This window comes from Lissotriton vulgaris, chromosome 7 (genome assembly GCF_964263255.1).
Source record: "Lissotriton vulgaris chromosome 7, aLisVul1.2, whole genome shotgun sequence".
NCBI lineage: Eukaryota > Metazoa > Chordata > Amphibia > Caudata > Salamandridae > Lissotriton > Lissotriton vulgaris.
In genome coordinates this window covers 109,160,936-109,185,157 of record NC_141695.1, presented here as the reverse complement: position 1 = coordinate 109,185,157, position 24,222 = coordinate 109,160,936, and the positions used below count along the sequence as shown (strand labels likewise).

At 43.7% G+C, this 24,222-nt stretch overlaps 1 protein-coding gene across 1 annotated transcript in view; it reads left to right on the top strand.

Annotated features, from left to right (window-relative positions):
* LOC147700929 (killer cell lectin-like receptor subfamily B member 1B allele C) overlaps window positions 1-24,222 on the top strand; it is a 107,232-nt gene that overhangs the window by 53,187 nt on the left and 29,823 nt on the right. Inside the window, exon 3 of the mRNA XM_086928546.1 lies at window positions 13,458-13,630. Coding sequence (XP_086784672.1) covers window positions 13,458-13,630 — 173 coding nt within the window. The remainder of the gene's footprint in view (window positions 1-13,457; window positions 13,631-24,222) is intronic.

The window sequence follows — 24,222 nt, the reverse complement described above, 5'->3', positions numbered from 1 at the left end:
GACCTTTCGTTGTGAGAATGCTGCTGCTCGAATCTACTCGAGAGGCAGCAAAATGAACTGCACTCTAGGACGCCGTATGGTGCTGTTTGCACTGATTTTTTAGCAGAGAGCGCGTTTCCGGTGCTAAATCCCATTGCGAAACGCCTATTTCTGCCCTTTGTTGGAACTCTGTGGGATCTCGCAGAGCATTTACACCACACCGCCAAATTCTGTGGAGTAAAATTACCCGTGTTCCGTCCACCCCTAGTGTTAGGCCCCTTCTGAGACTGGTGTTCTTGGCTCAGCCCCTCAGACATTTCTTGCTAATAGTGGCAATTACATCTTGGATCTGTGGGTTTGCTAGGTGTACCAGTCCGCTTCCATTGCAATGCAGGGACGTTGAAGCTCTACATAGGGAGGTTCCCTACATTACTTACTCCCAACCTCTGCTGACCCCTGCTCTTGTCTTTTATGCTACTCCTATCTCTACTTCTGAAACAACCACTCTTTCCCCTGCTCTTACAGCCACTCCAATCCTTAACCTACCTCTCACCACAGTGCCTAGTCCCACCCACAGACTACAGAATACTTGGCTTCAATCCTTACCCCACTCTTGTGCAAACCCTTGGTCCGATTCCTTTTATTATCGCTTACTCATGCTCCCACACTTACTCCTGTGTTTTCCAACATACTCCTACTATTATCTCTAACTTACTACTACTCCTATATCCAACTTACTCCTTCTCCTATGTCTAATTTACTCCTACTCTTATGCCTAATTGTATTCCTACATATACCTTATCTTACGCTTGCATACAACTACTCTTCCTCCTCCTATTCCTTCTACTCTGATTCATTATCCTACTTTGTCTCTCTTACTGTCTGCTGAGCTCATGTTCATTTGCATTACCATCTGTGTTGTTTAACATTGTACTACTTGGTCCATTGACTCAGCCTCCTGTTTCTCACCTCTGGCAAAGGACTCCTTGTTTCTCTTAAGTCATCATACATAACTGTATCCATAAGACCTGACCCCGCTGTCACCTGTGGGGCGTGATGGGATACAGGGTGTTCTGTCGGGTCTTAAAGACACAGTGACAGTTTTGTTTGTTAAAACAAGGAGATGATGGCCAGAGTGCTGAAACTTTTAAGACACTCACCCCCAGTCACAGATCTGGGTTGAATACATCATGGTTCTTTAGCTCACTTCGCCACCCCAGTTCCGACCCAGCCATATGCAAATCAGTCTTGACCCTGTGCCTCATGGGATCAGTCCAGCCAGAACTGCAAAGCCAGGTCCTCCCTGGACTGGAAACAAGCATCCTGGGACCGAGGTGAAGCAGCAATTTGTGTTGCATCACCTTACTCATTATTTATGAGGTTACTCAAAAGCCATGCAGGGTAGCTTTGTATGGCTTCAAAAATCTTTATTAGAGCCTTTCGTCATGCATGTACCACTTTACTGAAGAACCGGGTTTTAGAACCCAGCGGCGCCAGGGGCATGCCCAATGTCTTCGAGTTCACCTGTCTTAGAATACAGAGACACAGGATACTTCTCGGTGACGTCAAAGATCAAATTTATTGGCTGCAAACAGGAACAGAAGTCTACGAAGCACGACACGGGTGGTTCGCCAGAGACTGCTCAATTTTCGTATTGCGAGACATCGTCTTTTATGCTGAAAATCACGTTCCTGACAAACAACAATTATTTACAAACTATCCAATCACAAGTGACATTGCAAAAGGTATCGCATAACGACAAACCCACTTTTCAGTTGTCCAGCCCACCATCAATTACATGGGAAAACCCAACATTCTTGCTCGGACAGGCCGAACGAACCCATAATAAAAGACCACAAACCCAAACCATAAATAGGCCATAAAAGAAGGAACAGAAACAGATGAGAAGCAAGATAGAAGGGTGTGTGCATGTACCATAAACTCAGCAATGTCCTGCTCTTTGATGTCTATCTTGACCAGCTGCCGAACAAGGAACTGGCTCAACAAGGTTAGCTTCGGGCAATGGAGTCAGTTCGCTCAGGTCATCCAAAAGTCAACTAAAGGTGTACGTGTCCCAAAGACTCGCTCGGCCGTAGTCATCGGCCTATGTGAGGGCAACCACAAAATGGCTGCCGTACACGAAATGGAACCCGAAGGTTCGGAAAGAAATCTATGAATACACAGTGAATCCATCAATCAAACATGACGAAAACACTCGTACTTGCCGCACTCGTCATTTGCGGTTCGCTGTTACCAAAATCGTCACAATATGACGACCTTTATAAAACGGGTTTAGAATTACGGAACCTCAGACCCTCCTTTTGCCCTTACATAGGCAATAAACCCAAACTCACGTCAGTCTGAATCCAGGTCTATATTCATCAGATCATCAAGATGCTGCTGTAGCATCATCCTAGTACTTAGTAGCTCTCTCTGGACAGGTCTCCTCGCACACGAAGTAGCACAAAGGCCACATATAGCAGGAGCACACTGTACGCAAAGACAGAACAGGAAAAGGATAGCTAAAACCATTCCAATGATCATCAGAATCTTCCAACCCCAAGTGGATAACAATCCCCAAAACCATCCCATTAACGACCAATCTCCTTCGTCCACATGTACAGACTCGGATATCTTATATAGCTTGGAAATGGCTTGGTACACTGTCGGAGCGTTGTGTGGAATGAAAACACAGCAGCTCGATTGAATCAGTTTACATAACCCTCCTCTATCTGCAAGTATGACATCTAACGCAACTCTGTTCTGAAGAGTCATAAGGCGATCCGACTGGAGCTCAGCAGTCAGGTTACTAAGGGCACCGGCAGTTTCAACTATGGTGGACTCAACCACTCTCGTCAATTGTCGGATGTTCCTGCTGTTAGCCATAGGTCCCCAAAACGGCAGAAAACCCTTCAAGAAATCTCCTAATTCTTGTCCTGCAGTATCTTCCTTACTGAAGACACCTCTAACAACTCTTGTCTTATGGTAATCTGCCGCAGCTGTATAAGTAGGAGGCAACAGGAATGAGACAAAACATGTGCCCGAGAAGTCAGGGGGCAACCATGTGTATGCTCTATCGCAGTGGTTCCCAAACTTTTGACTCCTGAGGACCCCCATTGAGCCATCACTGGAAGCCGGGGACCCCCAAGCAATTTGTAAGAGTTACATTTCAAATATTAAAACCGTGATTCGAAAAAAATACGCAAGTGTGCATACAAAACAAATACTCAAAGTACTAAGGATTTTGGGGCCAGATGTACGACCATTTCATTTAGCGCCTCACAATTGGAGACACATGGCAAGTGGCAAATTGTGAGTCGCTAAATGAAATGTACAACAGTGTGTTTAACACTGTTTGGGATTCCCAATGGGGTCGCAAATTGGGAGGTTCTTTAATATTAATGAGCCTCTCGCAATTTGCGAGCCCATTGGGAATGTCAGCCCTCCCAGGTATGGTGGCCTGCAGAGCTCTGCAGGCCACCATGTATGGGACTGCTTTTAAATAAAGCAGTTTTAAAAAGAAAATGCAGCCCATTTACCATGCATTTAAAGAAAAAGGAAATGAAACATTTTCGTTAAATTTTCTAAGGGCAGGCAGAGGTCCCTGGGACCACTGCCTGCCCTTAAATAATAATTTTGCATGCATTTGCAAAGAGGAAGGGGTCCAGAGGACCCCTTCCCATTTGCAAATGCATTACCATCTACTTGAAGTAGGTGGTAATTGCGAATGTTTTGCGACCGCAAACTATTTGTACATGGTTTTTAGACTCGCTATTTGGAAGGAAATGCCCCTTCCAAATAGCAAGTTGCAAAACATATTTAGCGAGTCGCAAATAAATTGCAACTCGCAAAATAGGCAATGCACATGGCCCAATAGGTTTTTGCATGCGCAAACGGGTTTGCGTACCCGTTCGCACATATAAAAACGAATCATATATCTGGTCCTTAGTATTTTATATTGAAGTATTAGCCCCTCTGTCACATGCATTTCATTTGTTTTATAGCATCTCTCATACCATTGTAGGATGCCAGAGCACTTTACATCACACACATATAGACACATTGATTCATACATGTAAATCAATGTGTATATAAAATGTTTAAAGAGTGCTTGGTCTGGAAAAGCACAAACTCAGGATTCAGAACATATCACGGTGGCTAGCACTGACTTTAACTTAAAAATGTATTTCCACCCAAATAAATCTTTTTAGCAGCATCAGGATAATGAATAACTGGAGGAAAACATAAGTTACTAACTGGTACCATGCAGTTTGCAAGCAGCTCGTTGATGACAGTTTATAGGTCCCTCTGCTACATTACAATTGTCACTTGTGAAGTGCACAGTAACAAAAGAATCTCTGTGAAAAAAGCAGTAACCACGAACCTATGCACATAAAATACTCTGTTTAAAATGCATGTTACACGTTCTTTGCAGTAGGCACATTAACCCTCTGTGCTACATTAGTTAAGTCAAAGCTGCCACTGAACAAAACTCTCCTCATGCTCCAGCCGGTACATTAATCACTGGCATGATCTTGACACTTTTATTGTTGCTTGGAAAGCTGCTAATTATACAAGAAACTTTTCTGTGCTTTTAAAACTGCTGCCTACGGACCCCCTGGGAATGTGTCACGGACCCCTGGGGGTCCGCGGACCCCAGTTTGGGAAACACTGCTCTATCGTAACAGACAAAATAGGTACCCTTAGCTGCTAAAAACGATGGGGAAGTCTGGGACGCAAAAACATACGTCTCAGTGCAAACACTCTTCCCTAACTGAGCTCTCAGATTCTTGCCATTACCTTGCAGACAGAAATGACCCTGATGGGGTAAGATCCAAATCGGAGAGGATCTTTTCGCTCGCTGGTTTCCACTCAGACTAACACCATATCCAGTCACGTTCCAACCAATATACGCTAGTGTCTTATCTTTCGGGATAGTCTCATAGGAATTAATTCCTCTAATCATATCTACTATACCCTTAACTAGAGCACTATTCTTTGGATTATCTTTCACAGAACGTAGGGGGTAAACTTCACGAGCATAGATGAACATCGTTCTGTATGCCCACAAGGAACCATTATAGCTGAATGGCAGGACCAGGTAAGGAATACCTTTATCAGTAATATGAGGCATAAGGCCACACACCCAAAAATTATTGGTGTTCACTACTAGCTGGTGTTGGTGCAAAAGTTGAACAAAAGAGTTATTAACGAATTCCAATCTTCTAATGGACTCATGTTCAAGCAGAGGGTGAAAAGAATGCGAAGAAACAGTAGGAGAAGGCATAGGTTGTGTAGTGGGTGCAAACGTCACTTTAAAAGAGAATATAATATATCCCATCAAAAACATCATCAGGCTAAGTAGCATAAAAAGACATATTATCAAGAAACATTTTCTACTCATAATTTTGCACATTTTGCTCTTAAAGTTAATTTCTTCAACAGGTCTCTTCATCTCGAAAAACTCCATCCTCTAACCGTGCTGTTCACGGCAGTTGGTTCGATTCACTCAGTGTACCTCTGAATGTCCTAGGGAACGCCCTAGAACAAACCGGAACCGTCGCCCTTGTATCTACACGGCAGTACACTCTGAGTCTTTATACCGCGACCCTACAGCTGAACCCGGATGGCGGTTCGAAAAACAAAAATCGGTCAAAACAGTTTCTCAGATGGGAGAGCTTAGCTTAAAAAAAATAGCAAAGAAAAGAATTTATTGTTTTATTAGTCCAACGACTCTCGGTCGCAAATTATAGCGGCCTTTACCAGGCAATGTCTGATCGCGAAACAAAAGTTCAGGTTCAGTGGTGTCCAGTCGAACTGGCGGTGGCACAGCTTCTTGCAAAAGATCGTCGCTTTCACGCTCAGAATTTGTCCCAATTAAACGTGCATCGCTAAACGGCAGAAAACGAGGCACAGTTTCAGTTTCTGAATCAGGAATACCCTCCTGGACCCACCGGTCGTACGGCAGAGGCAAAGGAGCTCTCTTACAATGTACGCCGTGGATCCAGTTCTTTTTCCCGTGCACTCGCACTGCAGATCGCGTAGACAATAACACCAAGTGGGGTCCTGCCCAGCGGGGCTGATCGTTCTTTGTCCGCTGAAAATTCCTGACCAGGACCCACGAGCCAGGATCGATGGCTTGTCCTGGATCTTCAGAATCCTGAGGGAATGTTTCATGAACCTGTTGGTGTAAGACACGCAATTTAGCCGTCAAATCATACAGATAGTCAAGCAATACAGGGTGTTCAATTTCACTAAACTTTGTCGGCACCGGCACTCCCCATATGTTTGCCAGGCGACCAAAAACAATTTCATAGGGACTAAGTCCCACTCGAGAATGTACAGTTATCCTAGTTGACAAAAGTGCTAATGGCAAAGCATCGGACCATTGGAGACCAGAGCTTGCCTGAATCTTGGCCAATTTCAGTTTAAGGGTGCCATTATAGCATTCTACCAGACCTGCAGATTGGGGGTGATTTGCAGCGTGGAACTTTTATCTGATGCCTAAACCATCACACACTCTCTTCATCACTTGACCCACAAATTCACTCCTATTGTCATCCAGACCATTCTCGGCAAACCATACCTAGGGAAAAATTCCTTAACAAGGGCTTTAGCTGTGGACAAGGCAGTATTATCTTTCAGGGGATATGCTTCTACCCATCTCGTAAAGGCACAAACAACCACGAGTACGTACTTCAGGTTGTTGCACCTCTCCATGTGGATGAAATCTAATTGCAAAATCTCAAACGGATACGTCGGAGGTGCAAAATGACCAGCTGGAGTTGGAGTTCCCTTACCAGGATTGTACATCAGACAAACCATACAATTCTTAACCAGATTCTCTGCACACTTAGGAATTCCAGCATTTTGCCATACTGGAGCCAACAACTTACAAATCCCTTTCGCACTGATATGAGCCATTCCATGTGCCATCGTAACCACTGCAAGCACGTACGCATTGTGTAACAACCATCGCTGATGCTCTGACAACTCAATCCAACAACCATTCGAATCCAATTTACCCATACTCTCTCTCCATACGCTCAACTCTTTCTCTGTAGCTTCATCCTGAATTGACCTCACGCTCTCTATCGGTTCTTCACACATACTTCTATCCGGAACCCATCTCGCCGGACCCGCAACATATATTCGACTCATCACATCTCTCGCCGTTTCTTTCGCAACTTCATCCGCAAACGCATTACCACGACCCACGTCATCGGTAACCTTCTTATGTGCACTACATTTCACAATCGCAACTTGCAACGGCAAAGTAAGTGACTCAAGAAGTTCATTCACCAACTGACCATGCTGAATCTTCGTTCTATGAGACGTGAGGAACCCACGCTCCTTCCACAAGCGACCAAAACTATGAGCCACACCAAACGCATACTCGCTGTCAGTGTACACAGTCACTCATTTCCCTTTCGACAACACACACGCTCTTGTCAATGCAATCAACTCTGCTGCCTGAGCTGAATTATTTGGGATACGTGCAGCTTCAACAATCGTATGCAAAGTCGTAACAGCATATGCCACAGTCGTAGCACCATTCGGAAGCTTAAAGCACGAACCATCTAACCATAAGGTACCATCACACTTTGCAAGAGGAGTATCCCTAAGGTCTATTCTCCCTTTCGTTTCCTCCTCTGTCCTAAGAAAGCAATCATGCTGTTCAGAAACATCTGTCTCTACAGAAATCGACAACAACGTAGCTGGATTCAACGTATTGCATCTCTTTATGTGCACATGACTCGCTAAGAGTGTCAACTCGTAACCTGACAATCGAGCACTAGTTAAGTGCTGTGTCTTTGTCCTGTTCAACAAGGTATCCACTGCATGCGGAACCATTACAATCAAAGTATTATCCATCACCAAACCAGCAGACTGTCGAATAGAGACAGCCGCTGCTGCTGTAGCTCTCAAACAACTCGGCAACGCTCTAGCTACCGGATCCAAAGTAGACGAGAAATACGCACATGGACGTTGCTTATCGCCGAACTGCTGTGTCAAGACTGACAATGCACATCCCTCTCTCTCGTGGACATAGAGTGTAAAAGGCTTACTGTAGACGGGAGTACCCAACACAGGAGCCGAACACAACGCATTTCGCAATTCAGAAAAACTCTTCTGGCATTCGTCAGTCCAAGGAATAGGATTCGGAGTATCCTTAACAGTAAGAGCTAACAAAGGTTTCGCAAGAAGCGAAAAATTTGGAATCCACTGTCTACAATACGACGTAATACCCAGGAAAGCACGCACTTCTCTCTGTGTAGTTGGCACACTCATTTTCGCAATCGCTTGAATTCGTTCTGGGGTCAATCTTCTTCCCTCCTTGGATAAGAGATGACCTTAGTAGGACACTTCTTGTCGACAATACTGCAACTTCGAAAGAGACACTTTATGATGGAAGTCAGAAAAACGTCGCAACAACAACAAAGTAGCTTTTTTACAGATCTCTTCATTATCAGCAGCAACTAACAAATCGTCGACGTACTGAATAAGGGCAGCACCATCAGGTAAGACAATCGTATCAAGCTGTGTTTTCCAAGCCTGACCATAGATGGATGGACTCTCACAATAGCCCTGAGGAGCGCGTTTGAACCGGAAACTTCGGCCTCCTAAAGAGAAGCCAAAAATATCTCTACTCTCCTCGGCAATCGGGATGCTGAAGAAATCATTCTTCAAATAAATCACCCGAAACCAGGTAGCTGAAGCTGGAATCATAGTCAGTAAAGCAGTGATATCCGGGACAACAGGAAATTGCGGAACTACAATCTTATTCACCTCGCGAAGATCGATCACAAACCTGTATACAGGCGGTTGTGAAGAATCAGTATGTTTCAGAACAGGCAAAACCGGACTATTGCACACATTACCTCTCGTTTCTTCAATCACACCTTTCTCAATCAGATCATAGATGATCGCTAAAAGCGTTCTTTCACCATCACTGGAAATCTGATATTGGGGAATACGTGGCAATCTAGCATTCGCTTTCAGCGCCACAACATATGGTAGAATCTCCAAAAGACCCACATCATTAGGACCAGTAGCCCAAAGAGTATCAGGAAGAGAAGACAATTCTGCTGGAAGTCAATCTTTAGATAAATACATTGGAGAGATCACTCTCTTACCCAATGTAAGCTGTACTCCTGAAGGAGAACAATGTAGCGTTACATACAATCTTTTCAACAAATCTAATCCCAACAAATTCTCACCACAACCTGTCGTCAGAATAAGGGGTGCTTCAAATTCACAAGGTCCAACAGAAAGAGACATAGGACTAGAAATCGGATTACTAACTGGGGCGCCAGAAAAACCTACTGAAATATTCGTCAAGCCAGACAAAGGTGCACCAGGGAGTTTAGAGTGCATAATAGAACTCTTCGCAGCACCAGTATCCAACAGAAAAGGCTCTGACACACCTGATGTAATCACTTCAACATAAGGTTCACTCTGATCTACTGGAACTGAAACAACTCCCTCTCTTTGATATGGCTGTCCTAACAATCATTACCGTCCATATTCTCACCTTCGACATAGTAGTCATCAGCATAGTACTGAGTCGTCCTACTAGACGCACCATTCTGCTGATCAAAACTATTCATCGAATTCTGTGGAGGAAAAGAACGTGCATTCTGGGGGAACACACCACGTCCCCTACCTCTAGGAGCTTGCTGAACACCTCGACCTCTCACACCAGAAGCACCATTCGTGCGCTGTAACAGAACCGGACAACTATTCTTGAAATGACCCTCTTCTTTACAATACGCACACTGATTAGGGCCTACAGGAAAACGCGGTTGAGAAGACTCGAACCTTTGTGAGTTTCTCGGAAACTGCTGAGGTTGCTGATAATCGCGCTAATTATTACGAGGCGGATACGCTTGCTGCGAAAGAACCTTAGTCTTCAACTCTTTAGTATTCTTATCTGCTTTATCTTTCTCATCCTTATCCCTATTCTCATAGCAGTAGCCAATATCTGCGCCGACGAAGAAACAGCCCAAGAACTCTCTTAATCCTTCAACTTAGTACACAACTCGGGTAGCAAGTTATGCACAAACTTATCAACAAACAACCGTTGACCACCTTCCGTACTCATGTCCTAACCACTATGGTCGATAAACGTCTCTTCAAACCTAGTGAAGAAATCAGACACACTTTCGTCTTTCTTCTGCTTACATGCAGACAATCTGTCCCAGTTTACTCGCCTAGCAGGCATCAAAGTCTTCATGTAAGTAATGATCCTACCAGGAAGTTCTGCAACTAAAGGCTCAGGTTTAACACCACCACCTTGTCGACCATCGGCGGCACTAATATTATCCCATGTATCACCTAACTCTTGCGCATGATCCGCACGACGAATCATTCCCCAAAAGGGCTGTGGAACCACATTTCCAAACAACATGTCTATATCGGCTAGATTCATAACACATGAGTCTGCAGTCTGTGATAATTCCTTATAGTACCCTGCAGGATTTTTACGAGGATCAGGCAAAGTCTGCTTAAGAGCCAAAACTTCAGCTCGCTTCCATGGAACATGTACCCAAACACGCTGAAAATGAGCATCCACAGCTGCAATACCAGCCTGAGCATTGGCCTGAACTGCTTCTTTCCACACCGGAGGAACATCTCTCATTGGATATTGTCGCGCTTTTCTCCCAACAGAAGGATCAGGCTCAAACAACGGCTAAGGAGGAGATTCGCTCCTAAACGATAACAATGTCGCAACTGCTCTTTCAACATTGAGACCAACTATAGTTCCCTTCGCAAACTCAGACTGTACACGGAACAACTCAGACGAAGTCTGTCCCAAATCACCATCTTCCCATTCTTCACGAAGGAAAGTACACATCATGTCAAAAACATACCTCTGCTTCTGTGCTTCCCATTGACGGAAGACATCCATAACAGACTCTAAAGTATATCTTAAAGAATTAGTAACCCATTTACGCGCTAAATGATCCAATACTGCCCGCTCTTCGGGACAAGGCATGTGGCTACGCAACTGTTTATGCGCTGAAACAGGGGTAATATTCAATGACCCAAAGAAAGGGGACAAAAGACCAGTAACAGTATCAGTCATTCGCTGTCGAACAGAAGGAGAAGCTGACATAAGAATAGGAGGAAAAATAGGCTGAGACAAAGTATACGTAGAAGTAGTATCAGAAGGAGTATCAGAAGAAGTAGACAATACAGGAGACAAAGTCGTAGGAATTGGAGGCGGAGCAGGTAGCAAAGTCGGCGGCCCTTGAGAAGGCTGCACCAGAGGAATAGGAGCCAATTTAAGAGGAGCTGGCGGCTGTACAATAACAGGAGGCAAAGCAACCGGAGGTTGCGCAACTAAAGTTTGCGGAGGTGCTGTAGCACTCTGCACATAAGGAGGTGGCGAACTCAACAAATGGGATCAAGATTCTTCGTTGCACCTTGCTGAAGAGGTGACAAAGCTGGATAACATTTATCAATCGCCATTTTACGTTGCCGATGCAACCGCTCACTTGCTTGTTCTTCTTCGTTGTCTTTAAACTGTATAGCAGCCTGCATTATCGAGATACCCTTCTCTCTTTTATTTCTCTTCGCTAGTTTAATTTCTCTCTGTTTGGCTTCCTTTCGCCAAAGGTGGAAAGAGTCAAACATCGCCGGCCGGGCTTTCTTCTTAAAGAGTTTAACTTCCAAATTATCTAAAATCTCCATGTCATAATTACCATATTGGGGCCACTTTAGGACACCATCCTTCCTAGTATATCTAATCCATACTTCATTATACGTAATGGGGTCCACGCCATGTTTCGAATAGAGCTCATAGGTCGGAGTTCCAACCGGAGGTATCGGACACAAATCCTCCAATCGGGAATCCCTATTACAACCACAACAAAATATCTTTCCAAGTCTGCTAAGACCAGGCATCTTCACTCACTAGTCTAGCTTCAAACTTCAAGGGAATATCGAGTACGATAGTCTTGCAAATACATGAGTCCCTCGGCTTTGGCGCTTGCAAGTACCAAATCAAAGATCCCGAAGGATACCCAAAAACTAAGGACTGGGAGACGCTCCACTCATACTTAACTGAGGTATCAATCACGTCACCAGAAGACCCGTCTATCGTCTCGCTCTACAAATCGTCAAAGGGTCCAAGACAGGGCGACAGTCAGGGCAGCAGTCCTTCGTAGCCGTCGGAAAGCGGGGAACCTCGCAGCAAAGACTTTTGGACCACGACGACATACAGGGGTCGATGAAGTGGTAGGCCTTCCTCCAGAATTTTCTCTCGAAGCTGCTCACGATCTTCAGGCTTGGACCGGTACTGCTGAAGTCACCCCACTTGGGCGCCAACTGAAGAACCGGGTTTTAGAACCCAGCGGCGCCAGGGGCACGCCCAATGTCTTCGGGTTCACCTGTCTTAGAATACAGAGACACAGGATACTTCTCGGTGACGTCAAAGATCAAATTTATTGGCTGCAACCAGGAACAGAAGTCTACGAAGCACGACACGGGTGGTTCTCCAGAGACTGCGCAATTTTCGTATTGCGAGACATCGTCTTTTATGCTGAAAATCACATTCCTGACAAACAACAATTATTTACAAACTATCCAATCACAAGTGACATTGCAAAAGGTATCGCATAACGACAAACCCACTTTTCAGTTGTCCGGCCCACCATCAATTACACGGGAAAACCCAACATTCTTGCTCGGACAGGCCGAACGAACCCATAATAAAAGACCACAAACCTAAACCATAAATAGGCCATAAAAGAAGGGACAGAAACAGATGAGAAGCAAGATAGAAGGGTGTGTGCATGTACCATAAACTCAGCAATGTCCTGCTCTTTGATCTCTATCTTGACCAGCTGCCGAACAAGGAACTGGCTCAACAAGGTTAGCTTCGGGCAATGAGTCAGTTCGCTCAGGTCATCCAAAAGTCAACTAAAGGTGTACGTGTCCCAAAGACTCGCTCGGCCGTAGTCATCGGCCTATGTGAGGGCAACCACAAAATGGCTGCCGTACACAAAATGGAACCCGAAGGTTCGGAACGAAATCTATGAATCACAGTGAATCCATCAATCGAACATGACGAAAACACTCGTACTTGCCGCACTCGTCATTTGCGGTTCGCTGTTACCAAAATCGTCACGATACGACGACCTTTATGAAACTGATTCAGAATTACGGAACCTCATTACATGGTGCAAAAGTGACGCAGGGCTCTCATAAATAAGCCCCACAATCTCACTTGGACAGAGAGCTTTTTCATATGGAGAGTCTCATACTCACAGCCTCAGAAAGTGAAACTCAAAGCCCGTATCTGTAATGCATAGAAACACAATGTACAATCAGTGTTAGTGAGCAGTAATGGGGTATATATTTCAATATGGCCACTGAGTCATTTCCATTCTAGTGTTTGTTATATTTACATTACTTTATTTTTTTGTTTGTATTTCCAAAAGTCAAAGTCACATCATTAACATTCTTTCCAGGTCTCCATCAGGCAGACTCCGAGTCCCTGCAGTGTTCTGAAGGATGGCAGCTACATGGAGGAAACTGTTATTACTTCTCAAAATACACCGATCCAAAGACCTGGAGCAGAAGCCATGAGGACTGTTCCACAAGGAACTCATGCTTACTAGTGATACAGGACCAAGCAGAGCTGGTAAGGCATTATTCTATTTCTGGACCCATCAGTGGTGTCTAGACTATAGCAGAGAAGTCACCATCACACACTCCACGCATTGATTGTTTCAATATTTTCACTCATCCTGTCGATCCTGAATCCACTAAAACCTGTCAACTTGCCCTGTGCGCTATATGGTGGTCTAATAAATCATTTTCACACTACGTGGGAAGGGTATGGCCAGACATGGGTCCCGTGCTCGATATGCCACAGGTTTCAAGCTAGCCTGGCTGATGAGTATGTGATATTCCGAAACTGGTCCCAGGATGCTTGTTTTCCAGTCCAAGGAGGACCTGGCTTGGCAGTTCGGGCTGAACTGTACCCATAGGGAGCAGGGTCAAGGCTGATTTGCATATGGGTGTGTCGAAAGTGGAACAGCAGGGTGAGCAAAATAATGATGGACTAAATCTAGATCTGTGACTGGAGGTGAATGTTTGACAGTTTTCAGCATTCTGTCCACCATCTTTTTGTGTTGCACTAAGAAATCATCTGCCCCAGACCCTTTTAGTTTTTTGGATACATTGGGGCATATGTAAAAGACCCTATGACCACGGGAATGTCACTTTTTGTGATCTTTCCATGGCGGGAAGGGCTTTGCCTTAACATGGCCTAACGCTGCTTTGTAAATAAGGCCCCATTTCATGCTATGCTTAGCGTGAGAGGGGTGGGCCGTGGGTGTTGCGGTGGGCGTTCCACCGCAACATACATTGATTTTGACGCTGCCCCCTATTTCCAAGGGCAGCGTAAATAGGAGGCAGCGCCAAAATTAAGACCAGGGAAAACCTGGTTGTAACTTGGTGAAACAAGGAGAAATGTTTTATTTCTCCTCGTTTTTGCATTTTCCATGTGTGCTGCCTTGTGCAGCACACATGGTAAAAGCAAAATGCCTTGGGATGCATATGTTCAGGAAGGTGACCCTTCGTGCACAAAGACAATCCTTTTAAAAAATGACATTTTGTAACTTCCATATGTGCTGCATTAAGCAGCACACATAGAAGTGACAAAATGCAATTTCAAAATGTGTTATGCACAGCAAGGGAGACCTTCCTGTTCGTAAACAATCTTCCTCTGCACACAGACACCCTTTCACTCTGGTGCAAGTGTGCCTGCGTTGGCGCTACACTGCGAAGTGTAGCGGCAGCTCAGCGGGAAACGCAGGGCTGCACCATATCCTTGTAAATATGGTGCAACCTTGCATTTCTGAAGTGGCAAAGTAAGGCGTTAAGCCATGATGGCTAACGCCTCACCCCATCACTTCTTTGTAAATATCCCCCATTGTTTTGACATCTTTACATCTTTTGCATGGAGTTTGGGGCTTACAGCAAGCACAAGCTTTTTGAAGTGATAACCCCTATTCTCCCAGTGTTGCTTCGGTTAACACAGGGCTTCAGTTCCACTTTCACAGGACTGTAGGCTGGCACTGGCAGTTGTCAGACATTAGTAACCATTGCACTGTTAGCTGAATGTCGGAGCATATGCCTATACGTGTCTGTCCATATGCATGCTTGGGTTATGTCTATGTAGAATGTGTAACCTTTTTTCCATCTAATAAACTGTTGTTTTTTTATGCCACTCGATCAGCTGGGAGCCTTTTGTGTACATGTGAACAACTCTTGCACAAATGGCCATTTCTACCCTAGTGTCAATCAATAGGACGATTGTTGCAAACTTATAATCAGCTGAAACTCTCAAGTCTTAGGAAAAAAGTTAACAGGAGATAACTTGTAACACTAACTTTTTAGTCAGTGGATGGTTAAATACCTTTGTTACTATTCACTTCATTTCTGAATACAAAGTTTCTGACATCAGTCCTGAAAGTTTCAACTAAATAGCTATAAAGTTTGCAACAAAAAATCCAAGGAGAGCTGTGGTGACCTGTGTCTGAATTCTTGTCTTGGTGGTCTTGGTACCTGGGTTTCGAAGGAGATCCACAAATGGAACTGCAGGTCCAGTGGCTTCTCTGGTCTGTTTTGGTTAAAGCTGTGGTGTACCTGCCTCTCATCCTGTGAGCGGCTAGATGACGAGAGCAACTGGACACACCAACCCATGGTTTTCAGGATATAATTCCTCCTGCCTTTCTATTTTCAGGCCTTGATGGATGTTGGCACGAGCTCCACTACTTGTGGAAATTCCACTGAGGCTCTACCTAACTGGACTCTCTTTGTCGGTACCAGCTTTGAAGATCAACAAAAAACAAGGGCGGTAGCACTGTTATATTACTTAATTATTTCATATATTCTATCAGAGAAAAAAGATGAACCTTTATCCAACTGAGAAATACATGATATCTAAAAATAGGACAGGCTCATTTTCTCTCTCAGAGATATTTCATCACTGCAAAATCTGTTGGGCATGAACATCCAGAAGAAGGCCAACCTCCTGGAAGCCTTGTCATCTGGAGCCCATCATCAGCACCAACTGTACCCATTAAAGCTCCAAGAGATTCACAAAGTCATTCATTAAAAGAAGGTTCACTAACATCTGCTGACCTCAACTAGCGCCTCGATCACAGGGAAATCTATTTCTTTGAGTTCTAGGACTTTGGTTCTACATTGCTTCATTTACTAAGGTCTCAAACAGAAACCTATCTGGATCCACAGCTGCCTAACAGGACTTTTAGGACACACCAGCTACCCATTCCAGTCACATGTTATGTTATGTTAATTTCGATTTATATAGCACCAAATCACTGACAGGTCTCTTAGCCCTTGCTTTGGGAACCGTCCTGGCTTTCCCTGCGAGATAACCCCTACTGGACATCCCCAAGGTGAAGACCAGGCATCCCATTGCGGTGGGCCGTTGTGGAGATTAAGCAAGCTATTGCCCAGAGTTGCAGAGTGTGAACCCATGATTCGAGTAGGCACCGAGGCGAGAATTATCCAGTCTGTGGAAATTTTTTGAGCTCAAGACCCTGCCGCGTCGGGAATTGAACCCTGGTCCCGGGTCTGACCTCTGAATCAGGGTCTGCCTCCTCTAACCAGTGACCCACACTTCTCCATCTGCTCACGTATGCATAAGAATAGTTGATGATTGTGCAAAATACAGGGTCACTGGATTCAAATGTATTTTGTAACAAAGCTGTTGTACCACTACTTCCCTCAGTTCACTTGGTGTTCCTTAGGGGAGACTGTTCAATACAATTATTCATTTTTGTACTTATTATTTCTGTATCCATAATTGTGCAATGGAGTTCTATAAAAATCTATTTCCAATGGCCTAGTGGCATCTGACCCTCAAGTAAAATATTACATATGTTGCTTAAATCTGAATTGACCTTCCTGTTCGTAAACAATCTTCCTCTGCACACAGACACCCTTTCACTCTGGTGCAAGTGTGCCTGCGTTGGCGCTACACTGCGAAGTGTAGCGGCAGCTCAGCGGGAAACGCAGGGCTGCACCATATCCTTGTAAATATGGTGCAACCTTGCATTTCTGAAGTGGCAAAGTAAGGCGTTAAGCCATGATGGCTAACGCCTCACCCCATCACTTCTTTGTAAATATCCCCCATTGTTTTGACATCTTTACATCTTTTGCATGGAGTTTGGGGCTTACAGCAAGCACAAGCTTTTTGAAGTGATAACCCCTATTCTCCCAGTGTTGCTTCGGTTAACACAGGGCTTCAGTTCCACTTTCACAGGACTGTAGGCTGGCACTGGCAGTTGTCAGACATTAGTAACCATTGCACTGTTAGCTGAATGTCGGAGCATATGCCTATACGTGTCTGTCCATATGCATGCTTGGGTTATGTCTATGTAGAATGTGTAACCTTTTTTCCATCTAATAAACTGTTGTTTTTTTATGCCACTCGATCAGCTGGGAGCCTTTTGTGTACATGTGAACAACTCTTGCACAAATGGCCATTTCTACCCTAGTGTCAATCAATAGGACGATTGTTGCAAACTTATAATCAGCTGAAACTCTCAAGTCTTAGGAAAAAAGTTAACAGGAGATAACTTGTAACACTAACTTTTTAGTCAGTGGATGGTTAAATACCTTTGTTACTATTCACTTCATTTCTGAATACAAAGTTTCTGACATCAGTCCTGAAAGTTTCAACTAAATAGCTATAAAGTTTGCAACAAAAAATCCAAGGAGAGCTGTGGTGACCTGTGTCTGAATTCTTGTCTTGGTGGTCTTGGTACCTGGGTTTCGAAGGAGATCCACAAATGGAACTGCAGGTCCAGTGGCTTCTCTGGTCTGTTTTGGTTAAAGCTGTGGTGTACCTGCCTCTCATCCTGTGAGCGGCTAGATGACGAGAGCAACTGGACACACCAACCCATGGTTTTCAGGATATAATTCCTCCTGCCTTTCTATTTTCAGGCCTTGATGGATGTTGGCACGAGCTCCACTACTTGTGGAAATTCCACTGAGGCTCTACCTAACTGGACTCTCTTTGTCGGTACCAGCTTTGAAGATCAACAAAAAACAAGGGCGGTAGCACTGTTATATTACTTAATTATTTCATATATTCTATCAGAGAAAAAAGATGAACCTTTATCCAACTGAGAAATACATGATATCTAAAAATAGGACAGGCTCATTTTCTCTCTCAGAGATATTTCATCACTGCAAAATCTGTTGGGCATGAACATCCAGAAGAAGGCCAACCTCCTGGAAGCCTTGTCATCTGGAGCCCATCATCAGCACCAACTGTACCCATTAAAGCTCCAAGAGATTCACAAAGTCATTCATTAAAAGAAGGTTCACTAACATCTGCTGACCTCAACTAGCGCCTCGATCACAGGGAAATCTATTTCTTTGAGTTCTAGGACTTTGGTTCTACATTGCTTCATTTACTAAGGTCTCAAACAGAAACCTATCTGGATCCACAGCTGCCTAACAGGACTTTTAGGACACACCAGCTACCCATTCCAGTCACATGTTATGTTAATTTCGATTTATATAGCACCAAATCACTGACAGGTCTCTTAGCCCTTGCTTTGGGAACCGTCCTGGCTTTCCCTGCGAGATAACCCCTACTGGACATCCCCAAGGTGAAGACCAGGCATCCCATTGCGGTGGGCCGTTGTGGAGATTAAGCAAGCTATTGCCCAGAGTTGCAGAGTGTGAACCCATGATTCGAGTAGGCACCGAGGCGAGAATTATCCAGTCTGTGGAAATTTTTTGAGCTCAAGACCCTGCCGCGTCGGGAATTGAACCCTGGTCCCTGGTCTGACCTCTGAATCAGGGTCTGCCTCCTCTAACCAGTGACCCACACTTCTCCATCTGCTCACGTATGCATAAGAATAGTTGATGATTGTGCAAAATACAGGGTCACTGGATTCAAATGTATTTTGTAACAAAGCTGTTGTACCACTACTTCCCTCAGTTCACTTGGTGTTCCTTAGGGGAGACTGTTCAATACAATTATTCATTTTTGTACTTATTATTTCTGTATCCATAATTGTGCAATGGAGTTCTATAAAAATCTTTTTCCAATGGCCTAGTGGCATCTGACCCTCAAGTAAAATATTACATATGTTGCTTAAATCTGAATTGACTGAGTTCTGATCCAAGTTTAATTTTTGCATCCAAAGTTTGTTATACCATCTTTCACAACTACATTACAGCCTCCAATTATCCACATCAATGGCTGCACCCAACACCGCCACACTAACACCCTTTATCACCTCATTAGCAAGTGAAAAATTAGCTGTACCACTGCTCTACTACCCATAAAACCTTACTATCACCCTCACACTGTACTACAACCGAATACAGCAATGGGACTGCAGGTGAGATACAACAATGAAAAAACACAACAATTACACAAACTCATTATTAAAATAAGAGAACAACACAACAACATACAACAACAACAACACATAACACAATGGAATAACAAAACACCAACAGCACAATGCCTACATAAATGCAATAACACAACCACAAAAAAGAGTGCTTCACGACAATACTACACTCATGAATAAGGAGCACAACACAATAATGGAACTACAACAGCACAATTTAACACATTGACAGAAAACAAATAGCACAGAACAACACAACACAAGCGCACCACGCAAAAAAATCACAAAAACCATACAAAGAAATAACAGCTCACTACAACACAAGACAACAACGCGAAACACACAGTCACAATAACAACATAACATAACTACACATGACATCACATAAAGCAAAACTACACAACACGCCAACACACTGATTCACAACTGCATACAACAATACAACAGAACATAAAACCAACAATAACTCAAACCAACACACAACACAAGCAGCAACACAATAAAAGAACAACACAACAACAAACATGACAACAATAAGATCAAAACACAATACTAACTGAAGAACCGCACATTAGCAACACTTTAACAATTTGTACTCAAAACACACTACTGCTTAAATAACAACACAAAAGTACAACAAAATAAACACTAACACTAAATACAACAATACAGCACAATAACAGCAATCACACACACCAACTAAACACTTGTGCACATTAAGACAATACATTACTAGAAATAAATACCACAAAAAGAAAGCAATAAAACATTACTAGAGCCACACCACAACACCATAACAATAAAGCAAACCAACAGACACGACAGAATACAACTATGACATTTTGTCTGTTTGCTAGCAAGCACCTGTTTACTCACTCAATTCAAAAAAGGTTTTCAAGGGTCTTTGGCACTTTGTTTAGTTTTGCAGTCTCTGGAAATGGACCACCACACTGATAATGTACACATTCTGTGTGTAACACATGTACTCCGCCATTGCTGTAAGGTATATTTAAGAAATCAAAATAAAGAGAACAAGGGTTGTGGGGTAACATTATGGCTTTAAATGAACCTGTAGCCTCCAGGTGTCAGTCTCTGTATAATTTAAAATTGACATTAAAACAGGTCCTATTGGCCCCATGCTCATGGCCTTCACATCAGTGGCAAAAAATGTATTGATTTCTGAACAATGAATGTAAAAAACGTTACGGTAATTCATGTCAGCGATTTAGTTCATGCTTATATTTGTCTTAATCTTGCATTCCCTAAGAGTGCTAGCTGTTTCTATGGTCCTGTGATTTTGTACTGTTTTAGGTGTAGCGTATTACTTTTGAATAACGCATCGTTTGCACTGAGTCGCCTCCAGATGTGTATAACGAACCTCAATTTAGAACTCTGGAGTTGAGACTGAAGGCAGGGCGAGGTTCTCACAGTGCCTGTCAGTAAGTCAAAATGGTGTTCAGAGTACATGGACATCCATGCCCTGGCCTCTCTGCTGAATGCAGAAAGTAATGGTCACATATTCCAGTTGCTATTGTGTTTCTGTGCAAACGCGTGTGAAGGAGGTCCACAGCTGTCAAAATATTGACAAGGCGAAAGTAAAAGACAATGCAATGCTTACAGGTGAGTGGGTGAGAAGTGTGTATGAGGGGTGGTGAAGTGAAAGAGATGCAAGAAGTGCATTCAGGAGAGAGTGAAAAGAGGGTGCTGCAGAGGAAAGAGATGAGATGTAAGATACGCTGATGGAAGAGATGGGGAGGGAAAAAGGGTGTACACGTTTAGCATAGATCGAACATAACAGTAGTGACTAAAAAACTCTGAAGACCTGGCATCTTTGGCGTGGTTTTCCCCTATCTTTTTGCCTCTACCTTTTGCCTCTACCTCCTGTATTTTTGATGCTGTGCTGGATTTCGTTTTTGCTGGTTTAGATGCTTTGGACACTCTGCCACTGCTGATCAGTGCCAGAGTGTAAGTGCTCCCTATGTAAATTGCTATTCTGATTGGATATACATGTTTGGCATATTTGTGTCACCATGAAGTCCCTAGTAAAGTGCACTGGGTGTGCCAGGGCTGGTGATGACAAATGCTACTAGTGGGCCTGCAGCACTGATTGTGCCACCCACAGGAGTAGCTCTAAAATTGTGTCTCAGGCCCGCCACTGCAGTGCCTATGGGCGGTTTAGAAACTGCCATGTCCTCCTGGTCAGTGTCCCCACTGACCAGGCCTAACCCTTCCCTTTTTGTGCACATCAGTCACTCCTATGGAAGGCCCAAGGTACCCCCCTGGGCAGGGTGATGTGTATGTGAAAGATAGAGCATGTACTAGTGCAGGTGACATGCTCTGGTAGTGAATTACAGCCATTTTCGTTTTTCACTATTGTAAGGCTATCTTGCTCCATTGGTTAACATGGGGATGCTGGCTACAGTGGCTTCCAGCATTTCTTCCCATAGGAACAAGATAGTGTCGCAGGGTTTCCGTTCTCTCACAGAACTGTGCTCAGAGACCTAGAACCTGGGTGAGTCAGGGTGACCCACAACTCACCTATGTTTCAGAAATCCCCTTACCAGGCTAGCTACAGTATCTCATCTGCAGTGAATACTTCCCGATGTCTTAGACAATCCAGAACATGAACTTAGAATACCTCAGGTATCGTGGAACACATGAACACTCTTTCGTTATATTATCATTCCAAACCGAAACTGGGAGGCAATGAGAACACGTGCAAGTTTGAAATGTTTATTTTTTCAATGCAACATTCTCAAACGCAGTATCTTGTATAATATCAACATACATATTATAAAAATCAGAGTCAGCAGCATAGTCACTAATCCATAGTAAGCAAATTGTGATAACATATTATGATACAAAATCTATAGAATTCTGTATCACCTATATTTCGCGCACCCTAATTAGCATATTATATTATATCTAAGAAGGTCTCATCTGGGCTTTAGCTGGGCGAACCCATACCTCAAATTCTCAGTAGGAGGAGATCACATCAACAGCTACCAGCTCTCAGCATGTCCAGCATCAAGTGTGTTTTCTCATTCCCTGTAACTGTATCTTGAACTCACGTAAAGCCCAAAGTTGGCACAAACATTATTTGTGTTATGACTAACGTAGTGCGAGGATCAGGCCTACAGTAACCTTGTGTTAGAGTGTGCAGTTCTCAGTGTGCAGACAGTTGTACCAAGTGTTCCAGGCACGACTGATACCAGTACAATAATATATTATTCTGAAATAAATCACATCTTTCGTCTAGGTTAAAAGCTGAAATAACAATTAGGTGCCGTGTGCAAACCGAAGCAGAAAGAAAATATGGCGTTTAAACATTTAACAAGCACATGCTAACTTAACACAATCTATGGAAACGTAATAACCATATGACACCCCCCCAATGATCCGAGGACGGTCAAAAGACAAATATATAAGCCAATACTCTATGAGAGGCAAGACTTGAAAGCAGAGTTCAATGATATTGAGCCAAGCTAAATGATTGTAATGTATGTAAAATTTAAAAAATACAAAAAAATGTATGCATGCCTATAGTGGCCACACAAAATATAAAAAGTCGAACTTGAGGCCTAACTATAATTAATAGGCCTAGAACATATGAAAAAATCGAATGTTCGTATTGAAACTGGCACCATTCAGAATTTCTAAAAAGTCACGTGCCATAATGATGGAAGTATTCAGAGTCATTCCTCGTTGAATGAATATGCAAAATATGTAGCAACAGCTTCCAACATGAAATCACTGTCATCATCCGAAAACAGTTCAGCCATCCAATTAAGCAATGGGAAGGAACATACGTGCTCTTCCAGCACCGAATCCTCTAGCAACATCAGAGGACAACTCAGTGGGTTCTCGAGAACGCTCTGTGCCAGAAAGTCATGCGCCGCTGCGAATATGTCCCACTGTCCCATTAGTCCATGCATCGCTGCCACAGCCATAACCCTTTCGCCAGAACAGACCAACTCATGAGCCACTACGGGGGACATCAGCTGATCAAAGTCGACGTCAGGAGAAGTCGGTAAACAGAGACACAAATCAATGGCCCAGTCGAAATCACAGCTCAGGCAATGAAACACAGGCTGGACACAGGTGAAATAGGAAAATCTGAAAGATAATCCAAAAGCCGTGCTTAGAGTCGCAAGCGGCAGGGATCCATAATAATCAAGCATCCGGTTGCGAAACTGCATCAGTAGGTGCTGTGCGTTTCCTTGCACAGGATGGGCATCCATGTTTTATGAAATAAAATATCACCAGAACGCCTGCAGCCAAAGCCAGCAAAACAGGAAATCCGCCAAACAGACTAGCGAATATAGAATGAAAGAACGCAGGGATAATACCAAATACTTTTTCAAATGTAGTCACGAGACCACTGCTAACCATTTTAAAAAAATGAGCGAGGCTGGATGTGGAGGAGGCATTAAAGATTTGATGAACCAGCTCGCAAAAATGAAACGGCAAATCAGTACTTAAAAGCGCTTGTACTTCTGTGCGCGTGTTTGCTATGTGAAGGACATAAGTTTCGCGGGCAGAGCTCAGGGCCACCTGTTTTTGAGACAAAAGGGCTCTTATACGGCCTAAACCATTGAATTCAGCTCTCAAGGTTGGTATTCTTGGCCAAATTAAAACTTCTGAATTCCCATGCGTGGGTGGATACAACACATTCTTGCAGCAAACGACCCTTTCAGACACGGTAACCACATATGCGATACCAGGCTCTAACCCACAACAAAACTCGTTATTTAAAAGTAAATAACTACCGTTGGACAACAAAGTGAACGTGGGAACTATTGCAGGAACTGGTGTCCCTTTC